This window comes from Physella acuta, unplaced genomic scaffold (genome assembly GCF_028476545.2).
Source record: "Physella acuta isolate Inbredline_101_S28 unplaced genomic scaffold, ASM2847654v3 ptg000829l, whole genome shotgun sequence".
Classification (NCBI taxonomy): domain Eukaryota; kingdom Metazoa; phylum Mollusca; class Gastropoda; family Physidae; genus Physella; species Physella acuta.
The window spans coordinates 112,457-138,540 of NW_026732347.1; the positions used below are offsets into that span (position 1 = coordinate 112,457).

General features: G+C 37.7%; 1 protein-coding gene across 3 annotated transcripts; it reads left to right on the plus strand.

Annotated features, from left to right (window-relative positions):
• The first annotated feature begins 924 nt into the window (after positions 1-924).
• LOC131951793 (uncharacterized) lies at positions 925-25,916 on the plus strand. 3 transcript variants are annotated; one of them, XM_059314187.1, is made up of 3 exons: positions 925-985; positions 1,463-1,679; positions 23,695-25,916. In XM_059314187.1, exons 2-3 carry the CDS (start codon positions 1,492-1,494, stop codon positions 25,670-25,672), a joined length of 2,166 nt encoding a protein of 721 aa, XP_059170170.1. In that variant the 5' UTR covers positions 925-985; positions 1,463-1,491; the 3' UTR covers positions 25,673-25,916. The 3 variants fall into 3 exon arrangements, with proteins under 3 accessions (XP_059170170.1, XP_059170171.1, XP_059170172.1); XM_059314188.1 differs by lacking the exons at positions 925-985; positions 1,463-1,679 and adding an exon at positions 12,988-13,245; XM_059314189.1 differs by lacking the exons at positions 925-985; positions 1,463-1,679 and adding an exon at positions 17,460-17,512.
• The last annotated feature ends 168 nt before the right edge of the window (positions 25,917-26,084 follow it).

Here is a 26,084-nt window from a genome sequence, read left to right on the forward strand (position 1 = left end):
ATTTGATTAAATTAGGCTTACTGTATAGGCCTTCTCGGACTCTCAAAGTGTGTTCTACCTCATCCTTTAAGGTAGGCCTAGATCTATATCTTATCGTGATGGGGAAAATATTAGACCAGGCATAGGGCAAAAGTGTATTCTACCACATCCTTTAAGGTAGGCCTAGATCTATATCTTATCGTGATGGGGAAAAATTAGACCAGGCATAGGGCAAAATGTCAACATAATCTGCGATGGCCTGATGCTAGTGATATAAGGGCACATAATCATGGGCACTCGAATGTGTTAAGCACTATGCGTACTGGATGATGATTTAAATAACTTGTTTATTTCGAAACGTCCATGGTATTTGTAACTGTCTTTAACTTGTGAGGTAACTAACACTTTATGTTTTACTACTATTTACTACTATTTATATTAAACTCACTGCAGCTACCATTTGTATTTATTTTGAGACGCGTTCGTTTTTAAGAAGTTACTTGGAAATGTACATGGCGGATTGTTTATTAGCCTAAAGTCATTGATACCACCGCTCCCACGCTGCTTGATACACTGATATGCTTACAGCGTATTTAATATATGACGTCTGGTGGTTCTTGCTCACACAAGCACGTGATTATGTCCCCTTTGAAGACGTTTTATGACCAAATTAAAATCGGCAGGTCAGGAAAGAAAAATACAAATTTCAAAGGTTAATTTCACCCTGGTCATAAACCTCTGCGGGATTATCGAACAATTTACCATTTGATTACTTAGTCGCCATAGAAGGGTGTGATTCCTCTCACGTGATCAGGATTTAGGCGCAGGATATCGATAAATGGACTGGGGCTGAATGACGTTTCAATCCAGCTTCCGGGCCCCACTGCTAAGTACGTCAAAGCTACAATGTATGCCGATCGATGGACTCTCTCGTGACTTCATAAACACTTGCAGACCAGGGCCGTAGTCTGGAGGGGTCGTGAGGTGTCACTCACGTTTGTTCACGGTATGGAAATATGTTCAAATAAGGGGAACGTTTTCTGCATTTTGATAGCCATCTCGATTACACGGTTCTTTCGTGGCATGTGCTGAGTTTAGTACTTATATATTAAGGCTTTGTGTTTCAAAGTGTATTTTGAAGTTTATTTGTATTTCAAGTGCTGAACTAGTTGTTAAATATAATACGTGCAAAGTATATATATCTATATATATATGTGTGTGTATGTGTATGTTTATATATATATATATATATATATATATATATATATATATATATATATATATATATATATATATATATATATATATATATATATATATATGTGTGTGTGTGTGTGTGTGTGTGTGTGTTTGTGTTTGTGTGTGTAACCATGTATGTTTGTATGCATGCATGTTCATATATGCATTCCTTATAAACAAATTCCATTTTTGCTCGACCAGTGAGACGAACGTCTGGACCGCTGTAAACTTTCGCGTATTTTAGCTGGTCAAACGTCTTTGTACACACAAGTCATGACCCCCCACTCCACTGGCGACAGAATGGCCACGCTGGACAGCCAAATGTCAAGTCAGATGTCACGAGATCAATCACAGATCGAGAACACCAGCAAGACACAACCTGCTATTGACCAGCGGACCGAACTGGACCGGCATGGAGAGGACCCTGAGTATGTAGTCCATAGTTGGCGTACCAACGTTTGGTGAGTTCAGATAGTAGCATAGTATATATATATGTATATATATATATATATATATATATATATATATATATATATATATATATATATATATATATATATATATATATATATATATATATATATATATATAGATATAGATATAGATATAGATATAGATATAGATATAGATATAGATGATATAGATATAAAACATACGATTAGGTCAAGATAATTGCAGATAGTTATCATGCAATGTTTATTTTATCTTTGAAGAGAGATTTCTTTCTAAAATATTTATGAACATCTGTAAATTTTTAATATAAAGATACATTTTTATTGCAGTCTGAGAAGTATTTAATCTACTTGAAATAACGGTTAAATTTAATTTCTAACGGAATTTTTTTTTTAAATGTAAAAGCGTGTCGTCACTCGTTCCCCACTCTTGTCATACATCTCACTAAAGTCCGACCCCCACTTCCCCGACCCACTAGAAGTGTGACTCGGCTTATTATGACCTCTCAGGCCGAATGAAATAGTACATTTCTTTTTTTTTTTAAATTTAAACTATAAAATGAATAAGTCATACAGTCATTACAATCTTGGTCGCTCATAACTTGAGTGCTCTATTATCTGCTAACCTTCCTATCATACAACTACAACTAGTATTTCAGAGATAGCAACCTCCCATCTACATTATATTTTGAAATTCATCAACACACGTTTTTCAGTGTTCGTTACATTACACGGTGGACCACTGATTTGATTTTTCGTTTAAGCCCCCCTCTACTTTAAAATAGTTATGTTATCACTTTAACTTAAAAAATATCCTTAAATTGTAAACTAATATCATTTGCGTTACTGCTCTTTAAGTTTATCAGTCATTTAATAAAAAGATGATTTGGCTGAAATTGTTTGTTGGCAGAGTAAGGAGTTGAACTTACGCAACATAGTTTAACGGTAAGTTAAACAGCCACGCGTTTCAACCAGGGCGTCTATAAGCCATTTTTGTACGGGGGTGAAAGGGGGAGCTCTTGAAACTTCCGGGGATGCAGTAGAAACATTCGGAAGTTGCAGGCCCTGTTTAAAGGTTATATTTACTATGAATTTTTTTTTTCTATTTCGTCCTGGATTTGGGGGGGGGGGGGTGTGTGCTTCAGGGGCCAGCGCCCCCTGTTCCCCCGCCCCCGCCCATCTCAGAGAGATGCCACGAAGAAACACCGGTTTGAACAAGCCGAGAATTACGTGTCTCGCTAATGACTTCGTTAACTCGTTTAGGTCTACTCAAGTTACCAATAATAAACTGAGAAGATTAGAGCAAATAGATGAACTAGATCGATCAATAAATCACGATCGATTGCGAGGTGAAGAGTTAATTAACTTTGATTGGCTGTTCGCAGTCGTGGCTAAGCTAACCTAGTTAATCCATATTGCAGCTGTGTGGAGCAGAGAAACAAGGGGCATAACTCCACCAGAGAAACAAGGGGTATAACTCAAGAAACAAGGGGCATAACTCCAGAAACAAGGGGCATAACTCCGCCAGAGAAACAAGGGGCACAGTTCCGCGTGAAAATTGAAACTGACGTTATTCAAATGATTTATTGGGAAAATTGTTTTCACGATGTAAATATGGTTTGATGCTCGCGTAAAAATAAACACGGAAATAATTTTACTGACATTTTTTAACCACTTTTTTGAAAAAGGAAATAATGTCTTCATTCTTTTTTTATGTTGGCTAAATTTAGCAGTTGATATTAGCTGAATGGGAAGTGATCCAAATAGCTAAATGAGGTGGCATGCATTAAGCACAGTCCAATTGAAAATCATAAATCTGTTACACACACACATTCTCGTGCGCACGCGCGCGCACACACACACACACACACACACACACACACACACACACACCCTCTCCAAAAAAAGCAAATGTTTAAAATTTCTTCTTTTGGTGTTTTTTAACGAACAACCACTAACAAGTAACTCTGTTCTGGTTATTGATTGAAAATAAGTCGATTGATTCCCCTTAGTTTTCGTTTGAACCTGTGTTCCCTTACTTATTACTACCTCAACAATCAGAGTAATATACAGGCAGCGATGACGGTAATTAATTACCTTACTCTAGAGCAGTGGTTCGTAACATTGACTGGAGGTACCGAACCCCACCAGTTTCATATGCTCATGCACCGAACCCTACTTAATAGTTCTATCGTCCGCACCGATAAAATCCGATTGTGAATCATATGTGTCGGGTGTGTGTCTATACCTCTGCCGAACCCCTGAAACTGACTAACCGAACCCCTGAGGTTCGATTGAACCCATGTTAAGAATACGCTACATTTTACCATGTATCTCTTTGCTTAGTCGCACCGCGAGGTTGTTTTTACTTTCTCGTATATACGTAGTATAGAGAAAGTATTGTAATCGTGCAAAAAAAAAAAATCGAGATTTTTACAAATCTCGACGTTTTACACCTCACTGATACGGAAAAACATAATTTTGCAATCTTGTCCGTATGTCTGTGTGTGTGTGTGTGTGTGTGTGTGTGTCTGTGTGTCTGTGTGTAAACACGATAACTTGAGTACCGTTACAGCTAGGTTGATGAAATTTCATATATAAGTATTATATCAAAATCGTAGATCCGTATAAACTTTTGAGCGATTTCCGACAACCGGAAGTGGTACTTTTTCTACTTTGAATTTTTCAAAAGCCTATAACTTGAGTACTATTTCAGATAGATAAATGAAATTTCACATGTAAGTAAAAGATCTAATTCTCTACCTTCTGTTAAATTTTGAGTAATTTCCGTTGACCGGAAGTAGTAATTTACGCTACTTCCGATTTCTCAAAAAACTAATGTAAATTTTTAAAGTACTAATAATATTGCGCACTATTATGCACATTTTGTTTCGGCGTTTGTTTGGTGCGCAATGTTTTTTTCTATGAGATTCTATTCTATTTTTAAAAGTTAAGTAATTAAAAATCATGTCTACATTCCAAGTTATATAAGAATACTAGAATACCCGTCATCCGTTGGATAACTGTGGGTTTCGGGGGTCATCCATCAAAAAACATCACGTCTGTCACTCAGAGGCATAGCGACCCTTCCTGGCGCCCGGGGACAAACTTTTCGATTTTAACCCCCCCCCCCCTCCCAAGATTTCAATTTTCAACCCCCCCCCCCCTCAAACTTTTGATGTGCACCCCCCCCCCCCCCCCCACTCAAACTTTCGATTTGAACCCCCCTCAACCTTTCAATTTATTTTTCCAAACCATTTTGGCGCCCCAACATATGTCCCCCCGCCCCCCCCCCCCTTCCCCCCTCCACCTCCCCTTCCCCCCCCCCGCCCCCCCCCCCCCCCTCCTCGCTACGCTACTGCAGTGTCACTTATCGTCAAAAAAAACAGACCCCACTTTCAAAAAATTGTTTTTTATCTTTTAAAAACACCGAAAACACCGATTTCGGACTATCCCTTCATATACTGACTTCATAGGTGACCTACTCAACTCTACTTCACCTGCCCAGTGTCCCGCCAAGTCTCAGACTACATGTTTTTATCGTTTAAAAAACGATTCCAGCCGAGCATGTCTCTGACCACACTATCCTTTCATATGCTTAGGACAAAGAAACAGACAAACTCTACTTCACCAGCCCTGTATCCTGCCAAGTTCAGATGGGCAACTTTATTATTCACATCTAAAAAAAAAAATTGAAAAAAAAAATCATTGACGAATTGGTCTAGAACCTGTGCCACCCACATGAGAGCCGACCTCACTACCAAGTTAGCTATTTACTCTTGACATTATAAGTGAAGTTTTATACTATACTTTGAGTCTCCTTACGCGCATAGATCTAGATCTAACTCTAGTTCTAGTAGTAGTAACTTTCAAATTAAATTTTATCTTAAATTAGCCAAACAAAGATTTATATAAAATAAAGAAGGTCTGAAATTATCTAGATCTAGATAGAATTATCTAGATCTAGTCTAGATTCTACGACTCTTTTGCTTAAGTCTTCTTATGTTTAGTTTTTCTTGCTAGACCTAGAATCTAGATCTAATCATTAGCTACGCTTATAGGCCCGGAGCGAGCATTTCAAAATTACCATATTCCAAACAAAGATTTATATAAAATAATAAAGGTCTAAAATAGTTTAGTATATAGAAAATCATTATTATCTAAATCTAGATAGAAAATTATCTATATTTTAGATCTACGACTGAGCTATATCTAGAGTTTACGTCTATAATTTTGCACACTTAGCGGTATAGAAGCCGCGTATGAATCTTAAGTTATGCAAATAGGCCCCGCATCCAGCATTTCCTAATTAGCATATTTCATAGCTATACAAAAAAAGATTTATATAAAATAATAAAGGTCTAAAATAGTTTAGTATATAGAAACTCATTATTATCTAAATCTAGATAGAATTATCTATATTCTAGATCTACGACTGGTTTGCTAAAGTTTCGTTTTTTTTATTGTATTTATAACTAATAAATCTTGGATTTGACCTAGATTTTTAGATTCTAGATTCTAGATCTAGATCTATAAATAACTTTCCTTCGACAGCTGATCTTTAGACCTAGAGAAATTTATTGTAAAACTAAATGAAAAAGACAGTTGAAAATTGATATAAGTGTTGGAACGTAATAAATACAGCAAACGGACGTATTGTTAAAGTTATGACCGACAGAAAATTAGATTTAGAACGCGTTAAACTTGTGAATGGGAACACAATTTTCTTCGATAGACGCCGCCATTTTATTGTACTAAAGAGTAAACAAAAACCTGTGACGTCACGGTCCCGCCGAGTCTAGTGGCTTTTCAAATCTTTTTTAAAAAAATGGGTTACTGTACGTATGAATAAGTCAATAAATTAATTAACGTCTTTAAATAAATTTGTGATTAACAGTCTGTCTGCATTAAAAAATTATTCTCTACCTACATACTATTTTACAGCTCTCCAGATAGAGTCGAACATATCACAATTTTCAATCAGGCAAACAAACAAATAAATATTCAAACATGTAAACAAACTTGACTTTTAGTAGTATACTAGAATACCCGTCATCCGTTGGATAACTGTGGGTTTCGGGGGTCATCCATCAAAAAACATCACGTCTGTCACTCAGAGGCATAGCGACCCTTCCCGGCGCCCGGGGACAAACTTTTCGATTTGAACCCCCCCCCCCAAGATTTCGATTTTCAACCCCCCCCCCACCCCCTTCAAACTTTTGATGTGCACCCCCCCCCCCCCACTCAAACTTTCCATTTGAACCCCCCTCAACCTTTCAATTTATTTTTCCAAACCATTTTGGCGCCCCAACATATGTCCCCCCCCCACCCCCCCCCGCCTCGCCTCGCCTTCCCTCCCTCCCGCCCCCCCCCCCCTCCTCGCTACGCTACTGCAGTGTCACTTATCGTCACAAAAAACAGACCCCACATTCAAAAATATGTTTTTTATCTTTTAAAAACACCGAAAACAACGATTTCGGACTATCCCTTCATATATTGACGTCACAGGTGACCTACTCAACTCTACTTCACCTGCCCAGTGTCCCGCAAAGTCTCAGACAACAAAAACGATTCCAGCCAAGCATGTCTCTGACCACACTATCCCTTCATTTGCTTAGGACAAAGAAACAGATGAACCCTACTCCGCGAGGTCCTGATAGTCAACCTTATCATTCACATATAGGGCTTAAGAAAAAATAATTGAAAACGTAAAAAAAAAAAAAAGTTCTATTAATGTTTATGACACTGGCTTTAAAATTTAGCCTTCATTCTCCAAAGCAAATTTTAAAATGCTTTTCTGGCATATCTAGCCCTGGCCACCTATACCATGTTTAAATAATGTGAACACTCGCCATTTTGCTCGTGGTAAACATGGCCTAAAAATGGTAGGAAGTCATTCGTCCGGTCCGTACGCCATATTGTTGTTAGCAGCCGACCACGCCTCCAAGTTAGTGAGTAATCCTACTATATCTAGATATAAAACCTAGATAACAAAAAAATCCCATGTATTCTCGAATTAGATGATCATTGAAGCTAAACAAAGATTTATATAAAATAATTAAGGCCCGAAATAGATTCTAGATGTAGAATTTACATTAAGTCTAGATCTAGAATTTACAATGAGTCTAGTGGGTGTGGGGAAATTGCGAGACGCGAAAAGCGAAATGGCGAGGCGGGAAAATGCGAGAAGGGCGCGAAAACGGTCGGTCACGTGACTTTTTTGTCTCGCATTTTACCACAACCCGATACTTACGCTGGGTGGTGTTGAAATGCGAAGATTTCTGCGAAAAATTTACCGCACCCGATTTTCAGTGGTATTTGGTCCAGACTTCAAAGACGTTTCGTTTACATTGTTAAAACTTCCGATTTTTCCGTCGCTAGACATACTGATGATTTGTCAACTCCCCCCCCCCCCCCCCCCCCCATCTTTTGTGTCGACTTAGAATACCACCTTGTTCGAAACCGACGGAAATACCGCCGACGATAGATCAACTTCTTTCTTTTGTGTGGAACGCCGAAGCCGCCGAAACCGTCTTTGAAGATCGCCGTGCCGCCGCAAACATATTTAGTATTGTTGCATAGAAATGTGTGACGTCACACTATAAAAAAGCAATGTTAGAAAAAGAATTTTAGACGTTTTTCGTGTTTTAGAAAACTGTTTTCATAAATTGTAATAGGAATTGATTAAAATACAGAAATTAAACAAGATTTTGGGAAAATATCGATGTTTTAAAAAAAATTCAACTGCAATTTTGAGGGGGGGGGGGGGGGGGGTTGTAGACTGAGGTGTGACGTCATTTTAGTGGGAGGGGGGGGGGGTCTGGATTTTTATGAAAATGTGTGACGGAGGGGAGGGGGAGGGGGGTAAAAATCGTCATTTATGGATGACCCCTTTTAGCTATTAAATGGTAATTTCGTCCATAGCGGACTTTATTCAGATTATCTACAGACGCACATTTTTTTCCATTATGTTCATATTCGTGTTCTGTGTTAGCACAGTATAAATGGGAGTCTAATGAACTGGTGGGTTGGATGTACTATGTGTGAAAGATGGTGTGACGAGGTGTGTTTGATTAATGCTAGGACTGTTTCAGAAGATTTTGTTTGTAAATTTTGTTTGTAATTAAAATTACTTAATAAAAAATAAATTACACTTTTAAGAATTGTTTATACTTTTACACTTTTTGCAAGTACAACAATCCATGAATACATGTTGCAGAATATCTCTCCTGCTGACAAAATTATACCAATTCACAATGACACAGCTCACGTTTGTATAAACATGAGCGGGCTAGATTTTTAAAATTAATGCCGACTGAAACGGGATTTTCCTCTCGCTAACGAGAACGGGCGATGACAGTAGCACAGCAACGATGTTAGGATTTTTTAATAGATCTAGATCTATCTTCTTAGTATCTATATATATATATATATATATATATATATATATATATATATATATATATATATAATATATATATATATATATATATATATATATATATATATAAAATAAAATCTAGATAAAAAATAACAACATACAACACTCGTGTTAAAGGGTATGGCTACATGCTAGTTTATTTTAAAACAAAAAAAAAAAATAATTTAAATAAATAAAGATGAAATAAGCATGAAAAAAAACTTTTTTTCGCAAAAAGTGTCTCGCTATTTACCCTTGATTCCGCAGGTATGTCTCGCATGATCTTCTCGCATTTTCCCGCCTCGCCATTTCGCTTTTCGCGTCTCGCAATTTCCCCACACCCGAGTCTAGTGACCTAGATCTAGAATCTAGGCCCTAGGCTAGATTCTCGACAGCTGATCTTTAGATCTAGAGAAATTTATCGTAAAACTAAATGAAAAAGACAGTTGAAAATTGATATAAGTGTTGGAACGTAATAAATACAGCAAACGGACGTATTGTTTAAGTTATAGCCAGCAGAAAATTAGCTTTGTAACGCGTTAAACTTTTGAATGGGCCACAAAGTCTATGATGTAGTCCGCCATTTTTATTGTACCAAAAATGTAAACACATCAAGGGACGTCACTATCCCCACAAAGTTTATTCAAAGTATTAACATTTTTAAAAAAATACGGTTAATTTAACTATGAATAAATCAATAAATTAATTAACGTCTTTAAATAAATTTGTGATCAACAGTCTGTCTGCATTAAAAAATTATTCTCTACCTGCATACTATTTTACAGCTTTCCAGATAGAGTCGAACATATCACAATAGTCAATCAGGCAAACAAACAAATAAATATTCAAACATGTAAACAAACTTGACTTTTAGTAGTATATAGATAGATAGATAGATAATATAGATAGATAGATTCGAGAAAGTTTAGGGGAGATCACTCCCGGTTTATTTTTTTTATTGCAGATATTCCTAATGCAACATTTCTAATTCAGAAACCAATCTGCTTTTTTTATGAGTTTCCTTTCTAAATTAAGCGGAATTTACAGTGACTTCGAGTGACAAAACCGCCCGTTTTTCGAGAAAACACATCGAGTCGAAAAGTACTCACATTATGCTAGATATGATATAAAATTATAGAATTCTAAAGGTTTTTTGAGAAACCGGAAATTGAGTAAAGAACCAATCCCGGTAACCGGAAATCGCTCAAAAGTTGATTAGGATCTAATACTGATAGGCCTACATGAAATTTCTTCCTCCGATCTGAAACGATACTCAAGTTACTGTGTTAATACACACATACACAGACAAACAGACACGTTGCTTTCAATACGCCCCCCCCCCCCCCACGTAATTTAACCAAATCTAGATTTCGCACAAATCGTCACAAAACTCCGAGCTCCAGTCCACCCTAGGAATGTGGCCTCATGTAGGTATTGTTGACCCCTAACTATGTTTCGGGGTGCCAATATGCTTAGATACAATGAAACAATGCCTTATGGAATAGGCTCTGAGCCAGTGGAACAGCTAATAGTGAAGTAGTTTTAAAAATCGATCGTCCATTGGTTTACCTAATGGTAGATGGCTATTTATATCTTGAACACAACATTTTTAAATAACAGCTGCTGTGATTTAATGCCCGTGTGATAAGCTGGGGGGGGGGGGGGGCATGTCTTAATCCAGATAAAGCATGTTATTAACCTAATGTACATGAGCGTTAGTTTAGATATTTGGCCAAGAAAGTTCTTTTCTGAACTCTTAGTGTATCATACTTTTCATTAAGCTTTTTTTTTAAATTGTTTAGGCTCTCTGACTTTATCAAACTAATCAAACTTTCTAAGGCCCGTATGTGTGACCCATGTGAGCATTATTTATTTGTATTAAGTAACTACAAACAGTTTTTATCAATACGAAATTCAATAGTGAACTTATTTCTTCTACGACAAATGTTATGAGCGACCTTTCAACCACACTATCCCATTCCCAACACTAGTTCGAAAATAACAAATTTCTACTTCCGCAATTGCTTATTAGCCAATCCGCTTAAATGTCAATAACGACCCCACTGTATGTCCAACATTAGCTTAATAACGACCCCACATCTTGTCCAACATTAGCTCAATAACGACCCCACTGTATGTCCAACATTAGCTTGAATAACGACCCCACACCTAGTCCAACATTAGCTCAATAACGACCCCACTGTATGTCCAACATTAGCTCAATAACGACCACACTGTATGTCCAACATTAACTCAATAACGACCCCACTGTATGTCCAACATTAGCTTAATAACGACCCCACACCTTGTACAACATTAGCTCAATAACGACCCCACTGTATGTCCAACATTAGCTTAATAACGACCCCACTGTATGTCCAACATTAACTCAATAACGACCCCACTGTATGTCCAACATTAGCTTAATAACGACCCCACACCTTGTACAACATTAGCTCAATAACGACCCCACATCTTGTCCAACATTAGCTCAATAACGACCCCACTGTATGTCCAACATTAGCTCAATAACAACCCCACTGTATGTCCAACATTAGCTCAATAACGACCTCACATCTTGTCCAACATTAGCTCAATAACGACCCCACTGTATGTCCAACATTAGCTCAATAACGACCCCACTGTATGTCAAACATTAGCTTGAATAACGACCCCACACCTAGTCCAACATTAGCTCAATAACGACCCCACTGTATGTCCAACATTAGCTCAATAACGACCCCACATCTTGTCCAACATTAGATCAATAACGACCCCACTGTATGTCCAACATTAGCTCAATAACGACCCCATTGTATGTCAAACATTAGCTTGAATAACGACCCCACACCTAGTCCAACATTAGCTCAATAACGACCCCACTGTATGTCCAACATTAGCCCAATAACGACCCCACACCTTGTATAACATTAGCTCAATAACGACCCATATCTTTGTCCAACATTATACCAAACAAAACCCCATACTAATACTCGTTCAACAACTAACCCACCATTCCACTCTACTGAGTATGTTCTAGTCCTCCCCCTACAGACCTACAGGGGAATATAAACGAAGCTAACCCGTTTAACATGTAGATTGTCTCGACCTAGGAAACAATAGCACGAGTGATTTCCCCTACCAATATGGCTTGTTTATTTACCCACTTCCAAGGGGGTTAAGTAAATTTATCTTAGCTTTACCCAGCTGTGCCGTTGTTTTAAAGTCATTATCGGATTACTGGATTACCCCCCCCCCCCCCAAACCACCCTCTCTCTTTTCCCCTTCCCACCCCTCATTTATTGTATTAAGTTCTGGTACTTTGTTTTATCGATTATTAACGTCATTAAACCCCAAATTTTTAAAGTCCAATTGAAATCATCAAGGAATTTAACACACGAATGCGAAGGATTTTTTTTACTTATACTTAACTTGAATATATCCTTTATTATTTTCTGCAAGCTACATAAAGGTCTCTTGCAGTGCTATAAATAAATCAACGTATGCTTTTTAATTTAAGAACTTTTGACACCATTGTTTCTTATTCTTCCATTCAATGGTTTTAATATTGTGTGATTTTTATGTGTTGCGCACTTTGTGTGGCTCCAGTCAAATGTTTTATGGAATAATTGAACACGTCTTTGAGTGTAAAGAATGTGTGTGGGGGCTGGGTGTGTAAAGAGGTGGGGGGGGGGAGTCATGTCTAAGCTTCATAGACCTCGGTAAATCAATGATTAGATTAAGATACGTGATTAATCTGAGTTATGCAATCGTCTTTATAAACTCTGGGACTTGACAAGGATTGTCTGCCGTTAGATTAAAACACCGTGGCCTAATTTAATTGTGTAATGGTATAAACACACATTCAGTAGGAATACGTTTTTTTCCCTCAGTCCGAAGCCATTGACAATGATTTGTGGTGATAGGGCAGTCGGGTGGTGTTGGTATCCTATTCAGCTAAAACAGGAATAAATCGCGAGTTTCTGTGAGCTAACTGGGATTGAATCAATAGAGAGATCAGAAGGTTGTGTTGTGATTTATGCTCAGGCTAGTGGTACTCTCGTCGCCTTTTGTGTGGCTTTCTTTATGCTGCTTGTTAGACTTTAGCTACAGTTGCTGGGAACTCCAGTTTTTATGTACTGTAGTTGCTACTTGGTAAGTTAATTTCATGGTTTACAATTTGGTAAAAACGTGTCTATTTACATACGTATGTGTCTAACACATAATTATAAGCTTATCTATATTACCTGTGTATGTATATTAAATTAATGACAGCTTAAAAACGCACAATATTACGAACCTGTTATGAATTTGATTACTATAAACATCAACTAGTCTTACTTGTGAGCTAAGGTTAACTGGTTTTATTCAAAGGCTACTAAGCTCTTTAAATTATGTTTGTGTTTACATGATTTTAGGCGTATTTGAATTATTTGCAAGCACTGTGAAAAAAATAAAGCTGTTTTCATATCAACCTTGAAATTTAAAAAAAAATTAATCGAAGTAGTATTAGTCGTGTACATGTAATTCTAAAGCAATCGATTAATACCTCTAAAGCTGAGCACAACACTGTGAGTGGAATTGACTGATTTAGCAACCATTTCCACCCCGTGTGTAAATTAAATGTCAATACTTTAAATAAAAGCTGAACTGCCAATTTAACCTCTCTATGGAATAAAAAAAAAACGAGAAGTTAATGCATTTTCTGTGTTGACACAAGAATCAAATAAAGTCAATTCATTAAAAAATTTAAGCAAAGCTGGTCCGTTGTTCTCGTCCGTGTCAACACAAATTTTTTCTTCTCCACATAATTAAGGACAAGGCGGCTATGGTAGGGAGGGGAAGAACTTCATAACAATGCTGGGAGTTAAGGCAGTGTTGCCTAGGGTTTCTTTCAGGCATTTTTCTCTGGGGGCGGGGGTGGGGTGGGTGGGGGTGAGAGGGGTTAAGGTATAATATATTCTCTATACAATTTTTTTTCGGGAGAGATGCTTGAAATAAACTCTGAGTACTAAATTAAGTGGGGACGGAGTGGTCTAGCGGTAGAGAGCTAGACTGAGGTAGACTGCTAAACCGTAAGCCTCGAGCTCGAATCCGGGTTCAAGTCAGTAGACCGTCCCTGAGTCCACCCAGCTCTGATGGGTACCCAACTCACGTTAGGGAAAGATAGGTGGCTGGGCAAAGTGCTGACCACATTATCTCTTCATATGCAGAGGTCACAGAAACAAGTGAACTCTACTTCACTTGCCCTATAACTTTACTTACTTTTACTAAATTAAGTTCATGGTGAACATAAGATAATTCTCGTTGCCCCGATTTTATTGTTGTTAGAACAGCCAATGAGTTCATGTTAGTGTATCAATATGTTTGTGTTACCCGCTTGTTCTAGTGTTTAATGGTGCAGCGAGGCAGGTTGTATAACAATGTCTATTAAATGATTTTTTTGCCAATCTTCTGCTGCTTAGAATTCTAACAGAAACAACAGGCTTTTATTGTGTTTAATATACTCATTTGATGATTTATGCTAGTGTGTTGCGATAATAATCTGAAGAGGAAAAAATTTAGGACTAAGATAATAATGAAATAATTAAGAATATGGTATTTAATGTACTCTTTCGGCGATTTAGGATTGTTCATTGCGATTAAAATGAGTTGAGAAAACGTTGAGGATTAAAATAAAAAGTATATAACTGAGGACTTATAAGGTGAGGATGGGACCTGAAGCAGCATAGGAAGAATTCCTTCAAGTCGGACATATCTATGGAGAACATGTATAGCTGAACATGTATCAAGACCCCCCCCCCCATACCGATATTACTACTTCCCAAACCCCACCCCTCCTAATGAATCAGCATGCGTGTGAACATGAGTAGCATAAAAAATTGTTGTATCTAAACTAATTTTAAAATTTGAATAGTAAATCTTTAAACTCGATAATCCGATCGATATCGATCACATCCTCTGTCCGTCTTTGATTCTTCTCCCCACAAGGCTAGCCACTCAATCTGGATAAATCTATTTCATTCGCCAACAATGCAGTCTACATTAAACGAGGTTGAATTCAAATACTTCTCTCTTATTTCGTCTACATTGAAGCGTACATTAAACGAGGTTGAGTTCAAATACTTCTCTCTTATTTCGTCTACATTGAAGCGTACATTAAACTAGGTTGATTCAAATACTTCTCTCTTATTTCGTCTACATTGAAGCGTACATTAACCCATGTTGATTCAGATACTTCTCTCTCCATATGTCTTATTTACTTAAACATACAGAGATAAGGATCCTTTACTTGAGTATGTTGCGTTAAAATTTGGATAGAGGCAAAATAGCCACAAAAAACAACTCATTTTACATAACATTACTGGAAACTACGGGTATAAGTTAACCTGATACATTGAAACATCTGATGTTTTGAAACAACATACGTTCGATCAAATTTAGCAATTAAAGCTAACGGTACTAACAAGAGCTCTTAATACATATTACCAGAACCCTTTATACATACTTTTTTTTTAATACATACAAACAGAGCCCTTAATACATACTTTTTTTCCGAATACAGAGCCTTTAATACATACTAACCAAAACCCTTATTATAGAATGAAGGCCTATATTTAAATACTTATAAAATACCTTTATGAGTCCAACACCCTTGTTAATATTAAAATAATGTATTATTCCCCCATGATTTTATATTATTAACACAAAGATCGCACTCATATAAATAATATATCATTATTTCTTCTTATTCAACATCGCATATCTTTCCATACCTCAAATAATTTAAGCCACGATATCAAGCCTCTGAAAACAATAAACGTATTGTCTTTATGTTTGTACTGTCCCTTTATGACCTCTAGGTTTACCTCCCTTGTGTGTTAACCTAATCTCCAGTCCCCAACATAATCACAGCCTTCACCTCTCGTCCATTCTTTAAACACTACCTGCATGTTGCGACCACGACATGGTTAAGCTCCGAGGGCTAAAATAACCCTAACTGCTTATTTGGTACGTCTAGACAAAATAACTTTAAGGGGAACAACACGGTCAATACAGGCTTTAAACAACAACTGATTTACAGAAAACTTTGTCATTCTACATTAATTTTTATACTGGTAGACTTCATAATTTGTACAAAACTTCTGAATTCTTTTTTGTACAACTTTTTTTCAATATTTGCGAACCATAAGGTTGCAATTGAAAGACAACTTTCACCATTCTATAACTGTTTCAAGACAGTTATAATATAAAGACAACTCTCATCGTCCTATAAATTCAATAAAGATTTCCCGACAGTAAGTTACAATACTAAGACAACTTCCGTCGCTCTACAACTCACTCCAGACTTACCGAACAATAAGTTACAATTTAAATTCAACTTCTATCGTCTTACAACAGTTTCAAGTCCTACCGACCACTGTCGTAAATTTAAATCTCTGAGACACATATGCATATCTCTACAGACGGCGTCTATCTGCAAGTCCTCAACTACAAGCACCAATAAATCTTCCCACTGTCTGTACCGTTTTCTCGTGTGTCTGAGTTTAGACAAGAGTCAATACGCTGTCAACGTCCTGTCAATATCAAGTCAAACAAGTTATTAGTTTTTAAAACAATAACAAAACCACCGTTCATACTTTATTAGGCAAAACAGAATATTTAATAACAACATCGGTATAGCTTGTTGAATGTCTAAAGCATGAAGGTGTACAAAAACGTTTACCGTAATGTCCAACGGTCAAATTGAGTGGCGGCAAGTAGCCAAGTGTTTACAGTAGGAGAATGTTGGACTTTTGACAAGTCACTTTAACAAGGCAGGGGCGTGGGGGGAGGGTTTAAACACACTCGAACACGTGCAAAAGATACTGTATAGGGACTATAAATATGTATATATATATATGTATAAATATGTATATCATTTATGTTGAATGTCTCTCTCTCTCTCTCTCTCTCTCTGTATATATATATATATATATATATATATATATATATATATATATATATATATATATATATATAATATATATATATATATATATATCGTGTACACTGTATATATTTTAAGCTATACACACATTTATTGGAAACGAAAGAGCTGCACAACTAGACTAATATTTTACATCGCATCTTGTAATCAATATGAATTTAACAAAATGTTATTGAAATAAATTTCGCTACTTCCTCGTTACTCTGAGCACGCTCCGATAGTCCGATTAAATCCCCTGGAATGTTCGATCCTTTAGACCACATATATTAACGACATAATGCCACCCCCTCTGACGTCCAACGGACACGCCCCTGCAGGTGAACTGTTGTTGTTGTACCCTATGTCCTGCCAAGCCCTGCCTGCCCTCATTTACTTGCCGGTTTGTTGGTGGCCTGGCGGTATTTAGACCAGCTCTTTGCTCGACTCAGTTATGTAAGTGATCTAATTAACCTTATCTCATATAAACGCCGGATTGTTGGGTTAGGATGTGGGGGTTGCAATAAAAAAAAACTAAATATTTTATACTGTAATATATGACAATAATATAAGTTGATGTTTAGAAATAAAAAGGCTATCTGTACCACAAATGTAAAGTATACAAAATATTGTAATTGCAGTATAATATATATATATATATATATATATATATATATATATATATATATATATATATATATATATATATATATATATATATATATATATATATCTATATATATAAAGCAAAGTTGTCGGGTGCCCGATAGGGCACTTCCCGGCGCCGCAGGCGCGTCAAATTTGGCACGATGGTGCCTTGGGGCGATAGAACACGAGGGCCGGTGACGGTTGGCCGAAAAGTCTTCGGAGAGGGGGTCAAAACTGACCTCGACTGACCGGCGCCTTATATGGGCTATATTACGAAAAAAAAAATTCCTCCGACGACCCCCCTTGAAATTTTGTGAGGTGGTAGGAGAACCCCTTGGGGTGTCACAAAAAACTCGGCATATCTGGGAAAACTTCGTAAAGCGGTCAAAACTGACCAGTTGTATTTCCCTATATAATCTTTGTATTTTATGGGAAAAACAGAGGGTCATTTCAACGCAGACTTTAGGGTACTTAAGCTCAGTATATCTGGCTAATTTTTTGCATGCTCCTAGGTCAATGGCTTGACCTTTAGGGAAAACTGTCGGTTACACTCAAAGCCCTCGACGAGGGCTAAAAAGTGACCGCGAGTGAAATTCTCTTTATATGAGCTCTATTACGAAAAAAAATTTCCTCCGACGACCCCCCTTGATATTTTGTGAGGTGGTAGAAGAACACCTAGGGGTGTCACAAAAAACTCGGCATATCTGGGAAAACTTCGTAAAGCGGTCAAAACTGACCAGTTGTATTTCCCTATATAATCTTTGTATTTTATGGGAAAAACAGAGGGTCATTTCAACGCAGACTTTAGGATACTTAAGCTCAGTATATCTGGCTAATTTTTTGCATGCTCCTAGGTCAATGGCTTGACCTTTAGGGAAAACTGTCGGTTACACTCAAAGCCCTTGACGAGGGCTAAAAAGTGACCGCGAGTGAAATTCTCTTTATATGAGCTCTATTACGAAAAAAAATTTCCTCCGACGACCCCCCTTGAAATTTTGTGAGGTGGTAGGAGAACACCTTGGGGTGTCACAAAAAACTCGGCATATCTGGGAAAACTTCGTAAAGGGGTCAAAACTGACCAGTTGTATTTCCCTATATAATCTTTGTATTTTATGGGAAAAACAGAGGGTCATTTCAACGCAGACTTTAGGATACTTAAGCTCAGTATATCTGGCTAATTTTGTGCATGCTCCTAGGTCAATGGATTGACCTTTAGGGAAAACTGTCGGTTACACTCAAAGCCCTCGACGAGGGCTAAAAAGTGACCGCGAGTGAAATTCTCTTTATATAAGCTCTATTACGAAAAAAAAATTCCTCCGACGACCCCCCTTGATATTTTGTGAGGTGGTAGGAGAACGCCTTGGGGTGTCACAAAAAACTCGCCATGTCCGGGAAAAATCGGGAAATGGGTCAAAACTGACCAGTCGTATTTCCCTATATAATCTTTGTATTTTATGGGAAAAACAGAGGGTCATTTCAAAACGGATTTTATGGCACTTACCCTCTTTACATCTGGCTCAGTTTTTGCATGCTCATAGGTAAATGGCTTGACCTTTAGGGAAATCTGTCGGTAACACTCAAAGCCCTCGACGAGGGCTAAAAAGTGACCGCGAGTGAAATTCTCTTTATATGAGCTCTATTACGAAAAAAAATTCCTCCGACGACCCCCCTTGAAATTTTGTGAGGTGGTAGGAGAACACATTGGGGTGTCACAAAAAACTCGGCATATCTGGGAAAACTTCGTAAAGGGGTCAAAACTGACCAGTTGTATTTCCCTATATAATCTTTGTATTTTATGGGAAAAACAGAGGGTCATTTCAACGCAGACTTTAGGGTACTTAAGCTCTTTATATCTGGCTAATTTTTTGCACGCTCCTAGGTCAATGGCTTGACCTTTAGGGAAAACTGTCGGTTACACTCAAAGCCCTCGACGAGGGCTAAAAAAAGACCGCGAGTGAAATTCTCTTTATATGAGCTCTATTACGAAAAAAAATTTCCTCCGACGACCCCCCTTGATATTTTGTGAGGTGGTAGAAGAACACCTAGGGGTGTCACAAAAAACTCGGCATATCTGGGAAAACTTTGTAAAGCGGTCAAAACTGACCAGTTGTATTTCCCTATATAATCTTTGTATTTTATGGGAAAAACAGAGGGTCATTTCAACGCAGACTTTAGGGTACTTAAGCTCAGTATATCTGGCTAATTTTTTGCATACACTACTATAGATGACTAGGCCGTATGGAAAAACTGTTGGTCAGACTCAAAGCCCTCGACGAGGGCTAAAAGATGATCTTGAGTGAAATTCTCCTTATATGAGATATATATATAAAGAAATCGAAGAACGATCCCCTTAATATTATGTTACGTCGTAGACCGACCCTGGAGGCTAACAAAAAAAAACTTTATTCCCGTCGGAAAGAGCCATTATAGTTGTTAAATATGTTCATATACCGCAATTTCTTATATAAGCATAGCAACTATTTGTAAAAAAAAAAAAAATTCATAAAAAACGTTTTAATAACAAGCTTTTATGTAATAATGCACTAAAAAGTAGAAAATAAATTATAGACTACTATTTAAATAACTATAAAGAAAAGCGTGGGTCACTTTAGTATCTATTGGATACCTTTACTAATGTTAAGGAAGACACCCACGCTTTTCTTTATAGTTATTTAAATAGTAGTCTATAATTTATTTTCTACTTTTTAGTGCATTATTACATAAAAGCTTGTTATTAAAACGTTTTTTATGAATTTTTTTTTTCAGTACTTTACATGTTTTATTTACAACAGAGTTACATGACTAAAAACCATTGCGCGCCTACTGAACATCACGTTCAGTAGGCGCGCAATGGTTTTTGAACGCAGCCATTACGTGATGGCGCAGCTATTGAAGGTGATGACGCGTGTGGTGTGGTTGGCTAGATATGCCTACTAATTCGGTCCAAATTTTAATTAATTCATTAAAAATCAATTAGGCATCCAATTAAGTCAAATTTAGTTTCAGATTGCATTGTCTTCATGTCTTGACCCACGTGCCAAGTGTGAATCGTATCGGTCAAGTAGAAGTTTCCGAATTTTCACTCCTGCGTTTCCGTCTAGACAGACTTACGACAGACAGAGGAAGTGAGTTAAATAAAAGCTTGTAAAAAAACAAAGACATACGTCATACGTTCAGTTTTCAAGGGAGGTAACGTTTTTTAAATTATTATTTTTCAAATAATTGTATACTATTTTAAACAGAAACAGAAAATGACGAAGTATAGCATTTGTTTTAGTACAAAATTAAGTTGTTAATTTAGTTACGTATCCCAATTAAATAAATAAATAAATTTCAAAAGGCAATGTAATATAAACTATGAGATGTACTGTTCATGGAACCTGTGTAGTTCTAATTCCATTTTATTTATACATTGCGTACTTTCCAATATATCTCCGAGATTTGTATTTAAACTACAAACAAAAACATTTTTTTTCTAAAGTTAGCATTACTGTTTAAATTAAAGCACTCAACACCCAATCCATCGCTAAATAATTAAGTATTCAAATTCTCAAATGTTATTTAAAAACCTAAGCGAAGCTAGGCAGTATGCCTAGTATATATATATATATATATATATATATATATATATATATATATATATATATATATATATATATATATATATATATAATGTAGTGATTTAAAATTAATTTCCATGTCATGAATACTCATAGCTCTAAGAATTTGTCTCATCAAACAGGTAAATGTGTAAAAAAAAAACGTTAATAATAATTTACCACATAATGTTATTGTTATGTTTAGACATTTTCTGAAGGGACATGCCTGTTTACAAAATAAATAAGTATAGTATAGAACGGTGCATACTTAAGTTTTCGTTAATTAAAAAGCTCGCGTAAAACAAATATACTCCGTTTAATCAGACGTTCAAAAAACTACACTTTCAGATCACACTGGACATTTGTTTATCTGACCTCGGCACCATTTCCAGCAGTCTTTAGATTCCAGACTTAAGTTAGGTACCCATCAGATGTCGGGGAACTGAGAGATGTGTTAGTGAATCGAACTCGATACTTTTAAATTGGCAATCGTGCGCTCTAACCCTCAAACACACTAAATCAGACGGTAGCCGTATAAACAAGCTGCGTAAATGTATCCGTTTCTAATTATTGATGAAAGGACTTTAAATAAGAGCTGTAGAATTCTACAAAAACCTGTGTTGACTTTAATGTGTTTAGACATTTTCTTCGAATATACTAGGCTACCAACTACCATTCATGTTTTAAAATGTTAGGATAAGGAGCCTACTAAACTTTATTTCAGATTTAGTTTAGGTTTTTTCTAGTTAATGATTTATAACGGAATAATAATTTATCATTCCCTGTAAGACAACTGAATTGGGTTTAAAAATAAATACCTACTTTGTCTTTTACAAAAAAAAAAATAAAAAAAAACAAACCCGAAAGCCTTGTTCCTGTAATCTAAATCAATATCCTGGCTAACGCTTTAGAGCCGATTCTTGTAATTAGTTTTTGAGGTCGTTTAAAAAATCTAGAACGAAATTGTTCTGATGGTTCGATACTCTTCAAATTCTGTCGGTCCTTACCCCAGACTGTTTCGGCCTTTTCCGCAGAATCTGTCGGTCGTTTTTTCTCCAGAATCGGTCGGTCGTTTCTCCTAAATCTGTCGGTGTTTTCCCTAGAATCGGTCGGTCGTTTCTGCTAAATCTGTCGGTGTTTTCCCCAGAATCTGTCGGTCGTTTCTCCTAAATCTGTCGGTGTTTTCCTCAGAATCGGTTGGTCGTTTCTCCCAAATCTGTCGGAGTTTTCTCCAGAATCGGTTGGTCGTTTCTCCCAAATCTGTCGGTGTTTTCTCCAGAATCGGTCGGTCGTTTCTCCTAAATCTGTCGGTGTTTTCCCCAGAATCGGTTGGTCGTTTCTCCCAAATCTGTCGGTGTTTTCTCCAGAATCGGTCGGTCGTTTCTCCTAAATCTGTCGGTCGTCTCTCCACATTGTCGGTCCGTCTCTCCGACAGATTCAGGTGGAAATCAACATGACGAGAAAAAACAAAACAGTTTTCAGCTAGGAAAGAATCAGCCCTTGACAAATCGATATCGTCTAAAATCACTCTAGAGCACCACATTAACAAGGATTCAAGTGTTTTCTGTTGTTTTTTTTTACATTTTTAAAATGGTTGACCAACACACAATGTCACGGAACACATTGTGTGACTTACTTTGTGCATGTTTAGGTTGGCGTGTGCTGGCAGCTTCTCTTCGTGACGTCCAGCATGGATGCGACTGTACATGGTAGCCTGTCCTCTCCCTTCCCCTACACCACATCTCTCAAATATAGATCTAGACGTATTTTGTTACAATCGTCCAGAGTCACCCTTCTTAAAACATTGGTCTTAGCTGATGGGCACTTTCCACCACCTCCTCACAATATTGGTCTTAGATCTTATCGCATACCCTGCGTGTACTTTCCACCCCCCCCCCCCCACCCATAATATTGGTCTTACGTCTTAGCGCATACCTGGTGGGCACTTTCCACCCCCCCCCCCCCAAACATAGGTCTTAACACATACCTAATGGCCACTTTCCATCTCTCTCCCACATTGGTTTATTATAACTTTTATTAAGTTGAAACAAAGAAATTTCTTTTATAAATTCCACCAAGAGTAGTACAACTCAGCGCAGATCACCATTTAGAACGTATATCAGGTACACCACAATGGCGGATGTTTACATACTGACTGACCCGTGACGTCTTTTGCAAGGTGTCAAAAGGTGTTGCAGGAAATCACCATCAGTAGTCAATTTAAGCTAAAGACAAGAACTAAATACAATCCATTAAAACCTCGCTAAATTTGTGTCTGATTCAGTTAACTATATCTATACATTATTTTACTTTGTAAACAATTTATTAAAACCTGATATTAATTTGAAATAAAAGAAGTTATTTTTAACTTATAATTACTTGTATTTTTAGGTTGCCCAAAGACACCAACTTTTATCAAACAGGCATAAAAGTCGACAGTCATGTGAGACAAAGCAGAGACAACAGTTTCCACGAGATAGACAGCAAAGACAGTGGCTGTCTTGAGAGAGACAGCAAAGACGTCAGTAGTCTTGAGAACGACAAAGACTACTCTCTGCGTCACACCGAAGACGAGCAAAGCTCAAGTCTAGAGAGAACGGTCGCAGATGTCGACTCGCGACCATCTGCACACTCTTCACCTGACCAGGCTACCAATGCCAGACTTAAAACGCCAAAGAAAGAAAACCAGGAACTTACCAAGCCAAACACACCAGCGGTAAACAAAACGCCAAAGAAAGAAAACGCGGAACTTACTAAGCCAAACACGCCATCAGTGAACAGAATACCAGCCTTAAAAAACAACCCCTATACCCAGCCCAGACACACCAAAGCAGTTTTCTACCGCATCGTCAAGCCAAACTTTGTCTTAGCTGCGGACCCCCCTTCTCTCTTGCTGCAGTCCGCACCGCCGTTTATCATTCGCTCCGGCGCGGAGGCTCAGAAGAAGCAACCGGATGTCACAGCCGGGGAAAGACAATGGCGTTGGAGCTCTGCTATAAAGACATGTCGACCTACCCGTACCGGGCTGACAAGTGAGTTAAGAGACGAGTTTTACCGTAGTTACTCCTACACGCCGGGATCCCATCGTAGTGACACAACATCTAACCAGCTGAACTCTGACATTTTGTTTCATCGTTTTAGGGTTGATTCATTTTTAAGCGGTTCTGTCAACAGGGTTGAGCCAGGTTTCAAGAATGATAAACCGTCAAGTTGTGTCCCTTTAGTTAATGATAGTTCAGACAAGGGAAAAAACTCTAGCGATATGGCGTCTAGAATACACCAACGAAAAGACTCGGGTTTTCAAAAATCATCCAGGACTTTAACCCCATCAAAGCACGGCTACCATCCTAGAAGTCAGTCCCCAACCTTCAAGCGTCTGCTCGCGGCCTCTCAGCTGCTCAACGAGCCTCCTTTAGCTAACAAACCTCGTTTTTCGTACCCGGATGCACTTTACCCTAGCAACGACTTGAGCAAGTTTATAGAGGCGTCTGGTTTCCAAGGGCTTCAGGTACGGTCAGAAACATCTATAGCCGCAAAAACTAAGAGCACTGTTTTAACCGACCGATCAAAGTTTAAAGAAAAAAGTAAACAATTTCAACAGAAACATAGCTTGGCTCATAGTCTTTCATCTTCCGAAGAAAATGGGTCTAAACGTTTAAATCAAAAAGATTCAGAGAAAATACTTTCGAAAATCAGTAATGAGATTCCAGAAAAACTGAAATCCGTAGAGAAAAAAACAATGGCTAAAATCTCCACTCTAGACTTACACCAGCCTATCAAATTAACCACTACTGAGGCCAATCGGCCCTCGCCTACCGAAGAGAATCCCCAATTTTCATTGGACAAGGAAGCGCTGCCATTGGTTGAAGTTCAAAAACCCAACGGGAAAAAACAAAGCCTGACCCAGATTCACCTGTTCCTGCCACGGATATGGGGCGGGGTGGTTGATGCACCGGTGTCTCGGGAAGCGTCGGATGTCGGCAGACACGAACCAGCTAAACCCAACCCTGCCAACCCACAAAACAACCCGCCGGCTGTTGACAAACCCAAACACAGCGTGCACCAATCTGCACTTCACACCGGAAGCACTACACAGCTTCACCTTGTCTCCGAGAAGAAGCAGCTGGCTGACGCCAGACGACATCCGGGTCCCAGTGACCTTGACCTGCATTCCAAGGACGCTGGGGGTAAAAATAGAAGGCCGAACGTCAACGGCTCACCAAGAAACGGTTTGAAACTTGCCAAGAAAGGCGCCAAGTTGAGTTTCAGGTCAACACTCAATGAACAGCCTTTAGCGGGGGAAAAACTGAAGAACCAACTGGACGATGTTCCAACCCTGATCTCTATGGATTATTCTAACAATTTGTGATTTCTGTAAAGGAATTCCACCCCCTTTCCCATCGATCAATTGAAAAGAAGATGACGCCAAAATAACCTCTTGACTGGAGAATACATTGAAGTTATCATTGGTGTCTCCAACTGTTCTAAAATAACTCTCAAACCGGAAGCAAACAATACATGATTATAACTAGTGTTTGAATGTTACGAGAAGTATTACAAACTTTTGCTTAAATGGTAAATTTGAAAAAAATTAATTATTTATCATTATGTATTTTTATGCCACAAGAAAATGATTCATTCATATCCTAAATTTGATGTGTTTTTCTTGAATGAACAATTATAATCTTTAGTTAAGGCTACAACTCAGTGTGAAGTACAATACCTGACCATAAAATTCCATTAGTGGCAGAGGCTCTAGACAACACCACCAAAGAAATGAC